The sequence below is a fragment of the Choloepus didactylus genome, chromosome 18 (genome assembly GCF_015220235.1).
Source record: "Choloepus didactylus isolate mChoDid1 chromosome 18, mChoDid1.pri, whole genome shotgun sequence".
NCBI classification, from domain to species: Eukaryota; Metazoa; Chordata; class Mammalia; order Pilosa; family Megalonychidae; genus Choloepus; species Choloepus didactylus.
Genome location: NC_051324.1, coordinates 67548474 through 67559836, shown reverse-complemented (window position 1 = coordinate 67559836; position 11363 = coordinate 67548474). Strand labels below are relative to the sequence as shown.

Genomic DNA, 11363 nt, shown 5'->3' with positions numbered 1-11363 from the left:
CTCCCAGTCCGCCTCTTCCCGTGGGCGGGGCTACCGGTCGGGGCGGCCAGTGTCGCGTCACTGCGCAGCCGCGAGGGGGCGGGGCCACGGCGTCTACGACATGGGGGGGCGCGGAGGAGACGCCGGAAGTAGCGGTGGGACTGGATCGACCCAGGGCTACTCTCCGCCGGCAGCGTCCACCAGAGCGGCGGCGAGAGGCAAGGCCCGAGGGGGTGGGCGTGGCGGCCGCCGAAACAGAACACTCTCTGTTTCGGCTTCTCGCGGAGCAGTGATTCGTCGCTCCCCTCTACCAGGTGCCATGAGCGAGCGCCTCCGCCCCAGGTGAGAGAGAAGGGACCCCCCCCCCCCCCGCTTCTCTTCTAGCCCCTCTCCTGCTGATCTGGGGGATGGAAGCGCGCGAAGCGGGGTCCCGAGCCAGCGTGGACCCTGCGGGTCTCCATCTGGGGTGCTCTGTAGGCCGGGGGAGGAGGGGAGAGGGATGAGCGAGTGATCGGATACCTGGCTCCTGTGGATAACTGGAGGAGCGACTGTCCGGGATACAGGTCTCCCACTCCATCTTTTTTGTCCCTGTCTTTCCCCAATTGGAATGAAGTCTGGTCGGTCCCAGAAGAGAGACGGTGGCTCTAAAGATTCCCTGTCCTAAATTTAGGCCCTAAAGATTCCCCCCTAAATTGGGGGGATGGGAGGAATGTCTGATCTCCGAGAGGGAGCCCCTAGGGCGCCCGTGAGGGGACGGGGCGGGGAGCTGCCGTCTCCCCAAGGTCAGAAAGGATTGGGTTTAACCCTGCATCAGGGAAGGATTAGGTTAGGCTGAATAATTTGTCCCCTGGAAGGTTGTGGACGTAGAAGGGCAGATGACCACAATGGGTTGTGGACTCTCTCTTGTCTGAAGCATTAAACAGGCAGGATTCTAAACTGTTTGGATGCGTAGCCGTTTGATTCCGAAGGCGGGAGGTGGGAAAACATCGGGATGCGGTACCCTTCCACGCAGCCTGACCTCAACATAGGGCTTTGAGCCTAGGGCTTTTATGCTTGACGTGTACTGAGTGGAGTCTGCAGCAACCTGGGATTTCTTTCTTTTTATCTTTTTTGTTCTCTTATTTTCCTCTGCAAGGTTGAAGGAGAGAGTGGTACTGGGTATCTCAGAATGAAAAGGATCGGCTTCATTTCAAATTAGAAAAATCCCTAATGAAATTTGAAGTGAAAACCTATAGATCACCAAGTCCAACTCTTTCATTTTTCTGATGGGGAAATAGATTTGGAGAGATAATTGACTTACCTGGGTCTTTCCAGCTTCACTGCTCATTCCTTTATTCCCTAACAGTCTCAGTGAAGTTTTAGATGGATCATAGGATTGTTTTGGTAGATTATGTTGGATCTTTTATTATTGTTCTGTATTTTCATTGGCACGTAATGTATTGGCAGTCTTTCCACAAGGACCCTGCTCTGGAATATAGTTAATTCTGGAAGGCATTCTGAGATTATTTGGCTTGAAAGAGAAGACCTAGGGTTTCCCCAAAGTGGTGCATTGGGTTATTGATTTCAGTCACGTAGCCAGTGGGGCCTAAAGCCTCTACTTGTATAGAAAAGAAGAGTGGACTAAATCTGAAATTAGGGGCCCTTTTACTGATATGCTTTTGGAATTAGGGATGTGAGATGTTTAGGTGTAGTAAACCTAATCTGCTTGTCATGTTTTTTTTTGTTCTTTTTTTTTTTTTTTCCTCCCCAAATCCAGTTTATTCTTATGGTGCTCCGCTGGTGTCTCACATATCTGAAAATATCTGGATATTTCCTACACAAAAGCATTTCTTTTATCCAGGACTGTACACAAATAATGTGTTTATACTGGTAGCAGATACCTTTTATGTAGTACACAAATGATTGATACATGTTTATACTGGTAACTTCTTTTTACTATAGTAACTTTACTTTTGATTCTAAAAGAAGTTGTTTGTTTTGGACAGGTTCTTCTCACCTACTTTTCTCTTCAGCTAAAGTTTCATGAAGTACTATGGGCCAATTCTGACAGCTCTAGCTATCTTACTACAAATCACTGGAGCTGTTTCAATTTTAAGATGAAGAGTTGATCTAAGATGGTGATTTTTTAAATTGCTCCACAGCATACTGGGATGGCCACAGAGAGGTGTGTGTCTGGCAAGGGAGCCCCTACTGCCTTACTTTAAGTTTTCAGTATTTACTGAGACTTTTTTTTCTTCTTCTTCTTCTTCTTCTTCTTCTTCTTCTTCTTCTTCTTCTTCTTCTTCTCTCTCTCTCTCTCTCTCTCTCTCTGTGTGTGTGTGTGTAAGAAGAAAGGGTTCTGTTACTTTACAAAAAATTTGAAAACCTTTGTTTACATACACTCAGGATTTCTTCTGTTTCATAGGAAGATTGGAGAGAAATGAAATTATGAAAAGTGATGGAATCAGCCATCCTTAGATGTAACAGATGCTAAGCAATATCTAACTAGATGGCTAGGGGATAATGTCTAATCGATTATAGGGTGTTGCTAAAATTATAACCCCGTCTGTGGTGTTAATGTCAAAAGCTGTAATCTGACTGTACTGATGGGGTTGAGGCTGAAGCTATAATCTTGACAATTATTACAATATTTTTGAAAGAAGAATGTTTCAAGGACAGAATTTGCAACAAGCTTAAAAAACAGAGAATGAAGAACAAATAGGTAGGGCTTATTCTTAACCCAGTGTGGTCCAAAGGAGAGGGCCACCCACAGGTGAAAGAGATAGTTCTTGTCCCTTGAGAGATGAACGCTGATTATGAGACAGGGACATTTTATGTGACTTTCCCAGAGTTTGGTTGAAATCCTCCAAACCAGCCCCTCTCCTTTGTTCTTACCTTTTTTCACCATGTATCCTCCTTGTTATTCATATTCTGGTCACTGGAAAGATACAGTCCCCCATTATAAATGAAGAAATTGGCAGTTTTGGTTAAAAGTCAGCTCATAAGATTGGCTCAAGTGACTCAGCAGCACAAAGCACAGTCAGCTGTTGGTGCACCGTTGAAATAAGAGTTGGGGACCAATGTACTGCCGTTCAGTGAGTTTCTCTTTGGGCGTTCAACAAACAGCCACCTGTCAGACCCCGCTTGCTTACTGGAGCACAAGCCTGCTCAAATTCTCTGATTATTTTAGGATAAAAGTAATAGTTCAAATTTGTGATATAGCACATCCATTTAATGATTAATAAAAATTGGTATTCATCTAGCGTTTAACCTCCAAGGACTTTCAAATAGTGTACAGGTGAGATCTCATCTCCTGGGACAAAGTAGGGAGCTGAAATGATGATCCTGTTTTATAAACACCTGAGTCCTAGAATGAGATAAACAGTGTAGCCCACTGCAGGTTGGCTAACGCTTTATCAAAACCACACACCCAGTATTTTTATCAGTCCAAACCTGAACTGGGATCCGTGACTCATTAATAAAGTTGGACTTCTTCAGAATGGTGCACACAGTACAGGGAATTAAGCTCAGGATGCCGAGACCTTTCATTAATTTCTTAAGATTCTCCAATATCCAGCCTCAACTCAGAACTTTAGGATTAAGGGCCTGCCACAGCAGGTTACCCTCCTTATCTAGAAAATATGTAACTTTTTTGAAATTGAAGATTCTCTTTGCTCCAAATTAAATACCTTCCAAAACGTGTTTTTCCTCTTATTTCCCTGCTCTATATACTTTTGTCTCCTAACTATAGAAATTTGAATCTTTTAGAGTTTTCATTGTAATAGATTTTGCTGCTTTGTGCAAACGGGCCTTTAGCCAGTGCTGTCCAGTCGAATGTTCTGCATTGTTGGGGACTCTTTATCTGCACTGTCCATACAGTAGCTAGCCACATGTGCCCAATGAGGATTGAAATGTGGCTAGTGTAACTAAGGAACTGAATTTTAAATTTTATTTGATTTTAATTCATTTAAATTTAAGTAACCATGTGTCTGGTGGCGAACATATTGGACAATCCAGTTTTAGGCAAGTTGGCTTAAAATTATGCCACCTTTAATTTATTTCTATTTTATAACGGGGTATAGAATCCTGACAGCATTTGCTCCTTTTTTTTTTTTAATTTTTGTAGAGAAGTTATAGGTTTACAGAAAGAGCATATAAAAAATACAGCATTCCTGTACTGCTCCCTCTTATCCCCATTATTAACACTTTGCATTAGTGTAGTATCTTTGTTGCAGTTGATAAAGGAATATTGTAGTTGGAGTATTAACTACAGTCCATAGTTTACATTAGGGAGTTTTTCCCCCCAGTATACCACCCTATTATTAACATGTTGCATTAGTGTGGTACATATGTTACAATTCATGAAAGAACATTTTCATAATTGCATTATTAACTATAGTCCATTGCCTACAGTAGAGTCCACTGTGTTGCAGGGTCCTATGTTTTATCTTTTAATTTTTAGGCTAGTAACATATACAACCCCAAATTTTGCCCTGTAACCACCTTCACACATAAAATTCAGTGCTGTTAATTACACACACAATGTCGTGCCCCCAACACCACCACCCATTTCCAAAACTTCATAATCAACCCAAATAGAAATTGTGTACAAGTTAAGCATTAACTCCCCATTCCCTACCCCCAGCAACACTTGATTCTTGCATAGAGAACATATTTTTCTCTCTATTACATCTGAGAACATTTGACTGAAAATGTGATTTCTCTTTAAACCTGGAAATTTTAAGTAGCTTATGCTGTGATCTGAAAATAACAGTCTAATGAAGTAATTGTTGTAAGAGCTAGTGTGCCGAGGATAATTGGGTTAATATGACCAAGAGCAGCCATTCCAGCAGTTGTCCAGAAAATTAACTTAATACTTTGGAGGGTGTAGAGCTTTTGTTTAATGTGATCATTGTGCAATAATCAGGCATGCAAGAAAATCAAAGATTAGAGGCTACCACAAACATCTAATGATATTACTGTGTAGCATCATTTTTTATTTTAATGATTTTAAGCATGAATGTCAAAAGCAGCCACACCTGGCTTAAACGTTATCATATAGAAGAGAATAAAATTAGGTAGCATGGAATTGTAATTTCAGGGACGGTAGAGTTTGAAAGTTTAGTGATTAACCACTTCCTGTTTTTATTTTATTCCCAGTAGGCATTTAAAATTTGCCAAGATTCCTTTTGGAAATTAGTTTTACAAATTTAACCTTACTCACTGCTGCTATTTTCAGTTTTTGTTCTGTGTACTTAATGATGGTGTACTTCCAACTTTTAACTCATTGGGCTACCATAAGGTGAATTATGTTTTCTCAGGCAGGAGTGCAAATTTGTATATTGCTCCTTGCTTACAGTTTGTTCAAAACATCAATTGTTAGTTTTTTTTCCTTCCTTGTGATTTAATTTCAGGAAAAGGAGAAGGAATGGCAATGAAGAAGACAACCATCTTCCCCCGCAGACCAAAAGGAGTAGTAGAAACCCTGTCTTTCAGGATTCCTGGGACACAGAGGTAGGAAATATGGTCGATTAGTCTCTATTTCAGTCATTGCCTGAGCTAAATAATCAAGTTTCTGCCATGCAATGAAAATAAATTTATTTATTCAAAGAATAAATTAAAATAATCTTATTTGATTGCAGTGTTTTTTAACCTTTTATGTTTGAGTCATGGCCCCTTAGAGGAAGCTGTGAACCCTCTTGCCACCAAAATGATCTATGTCTACACATCTTCATATACATACACACCCCCAAATTTGTATTATAAGCATCATGGGCCTTTGAAGAAAACATTCTTGAACTCCCTATTTCAGAAACTGTTTTGGTTTGTTAATGCTGATGAAATGCAATATACCAGAAAAGGACTGGCTTTTAACAATGGGGATTCATTAGCCTACAAGTTTACAATTCTGAGGCTGTGAAAATGTCCAAATTAAGGCATCTGCAGGCTAATAGCTTCTCTGAAGACTGGTTACCAGCGAGCTTGGGCTCCTCTATCAGATGGCCAGGCACATGGCAACATCAGATGGTCCTTCTCTCCCAGGTTCTGTTGCTTCCAGCTTCTGGCTTTGGTGGCTCCATCTCTGCTTCTATGGGGCCTTTTCTGTGAGCTTCTCTTAATTTCGTCTCTCTGTTTCTATATGTGTTTTACCTTCTTATAAAGGACTCCAATAAGAGGATTAAGACCCACCTTAGATGAAGTGGGTCACTTCTCAATTGAAGTGACCTAATCAGAAGGTCCCACCTACAACAGGTGTACACCCACATGAATGGATTAATTTAAGAATGTACTTTTCTGGGGTCCAAAAGGCCTCCAAACCATCACAGAAACCAACTTATTTTCTAATAGTTTATAAATCATTGTCTTGAAGACCAACATATTTTGTTGCTTCAATTCAATATCTTTAACTAAATAAATAAGAGAAACTTAAAACTTGCAGAGTATATAATTTATGTGTATGCACAATCCTGTTTTGAGTGTTTTTACTTTTTCATTATGTCATTCTAAAAAGAGCTTGTAAGGGTCTTAGGAGGAAAGAGCTCACAAAATTTTTTTGCTATTTTTGATTTTCTGAAAGAGTGCTTCAGTATACATATGAAAGAAGTTTTCCATGCAATCGAAAGGCTGTTCTGCAGTGGAGAAAGGAAGCCAAAATCAACGTATACACCCAAATTATGCACCCAGAGATTTTGACCCTTAACAGTGATGGCCAAGCCTTTTATGACAGTTATTACCCTGAAAGAGAAATGCCTCAGTGACAAAGATTTCTAAGCCCAAGCCTCATAGTTTCAAGGAAAATCTGTGTATAACGCAATTCTTGTACAACCAAAATAATTTGTTTTAGTTCCCAGTAATAGGATTTAACCTATATCCAGACTTTCTTTACCAGAAATCCACTCTCTGCTTTTATATGTGTTCCCCAAGAGGGGAAATTGGCAATTTCCATGTAGGTAATACTTGTTCAGGGGTAATTAAAGAACAGTTGCAGATTAGAAGTCTATGACTGTATGTGGAAACTTGAGGTTTTGTAGCCTTCCCCCGCTTTTTAAGATCTTGTATCCCTAACTTTTTTCTTTTTTCTGATTAACAGAAAAGTAATTGAGCTTTTTTTAATGTGATAAGTGGGAATGGAAGAAAAAAGATTAGAGGCTACCATGAACATTTCATGGTAAAGCTGTGTAACAGAAATTGAGTTTCCATTATTTTGAATTAGAAGACAATCCATTAAAAAGAGTTTATAGTGATTACTTTCATGGTATTGGCATCAATATTTCTTAGAATTTTGCTGTATAATGTTACATTAACTCAAAAGTTCCTATGCCTGAGAACAGGAAAACAAATTGTCATTTTTTTTTTTTTTTTTTTTTTTTTAAATTTAAAGTGAGTCGTTTCTGATCTCTTCCTTTATGTGATTAAGCAAGACCTCATAGTATTAGGTTATCTGGTTTTGTTTTGTTTTGCTTTTTAAAACGGTGTTTGTAGAAAATGACCTTCATTCTTTCTGAAATCTATGAATTGGTATCACAGAAGCAAACAATTTATTGTTATTCAATCTCTTGGCTCATGTATCTTATTATTGCCTGTCCAAAGAAATTAAGCCTTTGAACTACTCGGTAATCATTTGTTTGAAGGATGGACAAGATTCCCTTCATTATAATTTAAGGTCCATACAGATAATTTTTATCTATCATGGTCACCTGAACTAACCAGAAGATCACCTAACAGTATGTCATAACCCTCAGTTTCAGCCTTGGCTACTGAGCATTTGCCAGCACTCTGAACGAGTGACCTCTTGCACTATGCTGTGCTTCCCCAGCGGTGGTATTGACAAATAATGAGGACCTGTGAAGGAAGGGCGAGCCAAAGAAGCAAAAGGCAGGGGAAAATCTTTAAAATGGAAAGTTAAGCCCTGAATAATTGAGTTGCCACTCCTGGAAGAGACCATTATGTTTTGGGCACAGAAACATCAAGTTTAGAGGCATTTGGCTTCTTTTTGATAATAGTGTATCAAAGGAAAAAATAATAAAACAAGTCCTTATTAGTGGATTATTGATTTTATTCATAATTTATGTAATAGAATATTTTATTAATGACATTATTAATGAACATGTTATCTGTTACTTCTAAAATAGGACTGGCGAGATAAAGTTTCCTTGAATCCAGCTGAGATGAGAAAACCAAGAGTTTCCTATGTCTCTTCTGAAGTACTTAAATACTTTTAGAATTCTTATAACTTGAAGAATTTTGTTTGGGGTGAATTTGTTTCAATTTTGAGTAATTTAATATTATTGCTTATAATTAATTTCCAAAAGTTACCTTTATCTCCTAAATGTGATAACATTGGCAAGTACTGGGAAATAGGATGTGAGGGTTTTGATTAACGTTAAACTGTTAAATGATGTCACAAGTAAATCATAATTACCTGTAAAATGGCAGTGATCTATACCTCCTTTTTTTCTAAATATTCTGAAGCTAAAGAATATGAACTGCTTTGCCAGAGTAGTTATATAGAAACTTTAGTCTACTTGTACACTTTCTCTTCCCTATTTTAGCGGATATTCTCTCCATTCTGCAGATGGAAAAATTGGGGCACAGAAAGATCAAATCACTTGCCCAAGGATACATAGCTAGCAAGAGGCAGAGAAGCAGTTGAGCCCCAGAGCTTGACTGTAGAGCTGTTTGCTCATCACCATGGTATGTGCCATCTCACAGCAGACAGACAGAAGCACTGAGAGACTTTGCTAAATATACTCAGGAGCCATGAGGTCCTAGGCTTCTTTCCAATCATAGGAATGGAAAATAAGAATTTTCCTTCCCTTAACTTTTAGCTGGAAAATATTTTTCCAGGTAAATGATGATTTGCTATTAGCTGGAAAGCACTTTTTTTTAAAAAAATTGAGGTATAATTTACTACTATAGGACTTTTAAAAAATCTTGAAACACCATTCTAGACAAATCAGGTTAGTTGATGTCTAAGTTAGTCTTGTTTTTTCCTTCAGTGAGAAGTGAAATGGTTTTGGAAACATTTTTCTTTTGGGTCCTGTGCAAAAGCTATGACATTCCATGACCTTGGGCAGTTATTTGGATGGGTAAGAACTAGATCCATTTGATTAATTCAAATTTGTTCTCTTAGGGGCTGGCCTTTTTAGTTTGAATTGTATTTTTTCATGTATTAGGATTAAAGCTCTTTGCTTTCAATTTTTAATATCTTTATCTACAAATTACACCAGAAGTTTTTATGTCAATCTGGCTTCTGGCACATGGATATGTGCCTCATAAAAGTGTGTCTACTAAAAACAATACCTTTTTAAAATGCATAAACACTTTTTTTTTTGCATCTTAAACTTCCTTGGCAAAACCATTTTGAATTTTCATATTACTACAAAGTAACAACAGATAAGAGAATGAAAAGATGTGGACATGGAAACAAAAGAGGCTTGCCTGGAACAGCCTCTATGTTTTTCTTGTCTCTACTAGAAGGGGGAATGTTTTAATTTGTAATCCCCCAAATTCCAAGAGTGTTCTTAGTGGGAGTGCAGAAGCATTACAAATGAGAAAATAACAGAGCCAGTGGAATCCATGGATCTTTAAAATTAGGATTCTGTAAATTCACTTTTTAAATTTATAAGGATTATCTGAGTGTTAGGTAATTTTTTTTATAGTGTGAATTTAGATGACCACTGAAATAGTGTAATTTTCCTAAGAGCTGTCTCTGAAAGGCTGTTAGTCTTCGCCTATACTCCTCATCTTTAATCTGTTTTATTTTAGGCTTGTAGGGATGTTTTAGCAGACAGAACTATTTCTGTTTTGGCAAACATCATTTAGGGTGTGCTAGGATTGTGTGTTTTAAAAAAACCTTGTTGCAAATTTGCTTCTAAACAGTTTTTTAAATAACTTCTTAAAACCTCCATTCAAAATTGAGGGATAGTCCTTTTAAAGTTAGGCTAATTTTTAGCATGCGTTGTAAGAAACCTTGAGCACAGTTTAAGTCCTTGAAATGTGTGTTATTTGTTGCATCAACTCTTAGTATACCAAACCACCGCAAGCAGAAGGTTAAAGTTTGTTGTTACATGTTGAAGATACAGACATGCACAGGTTTTCTGCTGGTGGGAATTATTATGTTTTGGCCTGTTGAAATTTAAATGGAAGAAATAATAATAGATAATAGAATATTACAGTTAGAAAGGAACTGAAAACATAATATGTGATCCAGCTTCATCTTATGAGGGAAACTGAGGCATAGAAAGGTTTAGAAAGGTTATGCTGCTTACCCATGGACACAGAAAAGTTATCACCCGCATTTTATTTCCTTGCTTATTTAGACAGTGGTTTTAGTTAACCCACTGAATTCAACTGGAATCTTACGGTTTCACCTGTATTAGCAAACTGGACCTCTCATAAATTATTGGGCATTTTGGAAGCCCAGAATTTTGTTAGATACTCTGATGGACTCAACTAGGACCATCCTTGCCCTTAATCCAGACTCTGCAGCAGTCTTAGAATGAACTTGGTGACTCCAGTGATGGAGTGTATATTATGGGTCAGATTTCTCTTTTCTTTTGCAGTTCATGTAATTTAAAAGCACCAGTGGAGAGATGGAGGTGAGGGGAAGATAGTGCTTGAAAGAAAATAAAATACTCTGCTGTTGTGGTTTTCTCCTGAAGGGGAGGAAGCATCCAGATCTAGATAAAAAATGTACACATATATTCAAGATCTGTTTTTATGAAGGAAAGTGACTCAGTAATTAATATTCCTGCCAGGGCACTTTCTAAAGGTTATTAACAGAATAGTCTTGAGAGTTGTTTCATTTCCACTGTGGGTATAAATGTGTTATCTCTAAAACTGACTCTGCAGCCAGGGAAAATGAAATTAAGGGTTGGCCTACTCGAGGAGCAGGTGAGGAGTTCTCTATCTGTGGTGGTTTGATTTGAGACCCGTGGACTAAGAAAATGAACTTCTTTAACTCTCCGTTCCTCCGCTGCACCATTTGTGTATATTTTCTCCTCCTTTCTGTCAAAGAGAACAGGGTGTCCTTCTGCCTTTCTTTACTGCTGTACATTCTGTCAAGGCTCCTGAAAGCCTTTTCCTGTCTTTCTGCCTTCTCTTCCCTCTGCACACTCTTCTCACCCACCGGTTCTTTCCGGAGCCTACTCCTGTGCTCTCTTCCCTTCCTAACTAGTCTCTCTGCCTTCGTTGTCTTTCTCTCTTAGTTGCTGCATGTTTTCTCTCTCTCCTTTACCACCGAGGGTCTTCAGTTATTCACAGTCCCTACCTGTACTTTCTCGTCTCTCCTCCCTCATCTCCTCTCTGGATCCTGATTTCCTCTTTACGTGAAAACATTTCCTGAGGACAGCTATTTGCTAAGCATTGTTTTGGGTGCTCAGTGTCGGTGTGGATGCCCCCTT

General features: G+C 38.9%; 1 protein-coding gene across 2 annotated transcripts in view; it reads left to right on the top strand.

Annotated features, from left to right (window-relative positions):
• The first annotated feature begins 100 nt into the window (after positions 1–100).
• Positions 101–11363, top strand: part of FAM104A (family with sequence similarity 104 member A) — a 19190-nt gene continuing 7927 nt past the window's right edge. For both annotated transcript variants that reach the window (XM_037808769.1, XM_037808768.1), the window contains exons 1-2: positions 101–321; positions 5373–5472. In XM_037808769.1, the coding sequence (XP_037664697.1) occupies positions 101–321; positions 5373–5472 (321 nt within the window). The remainder of the gene's footprint in view (positions 322–5372; positions 5473–11363) is intronic.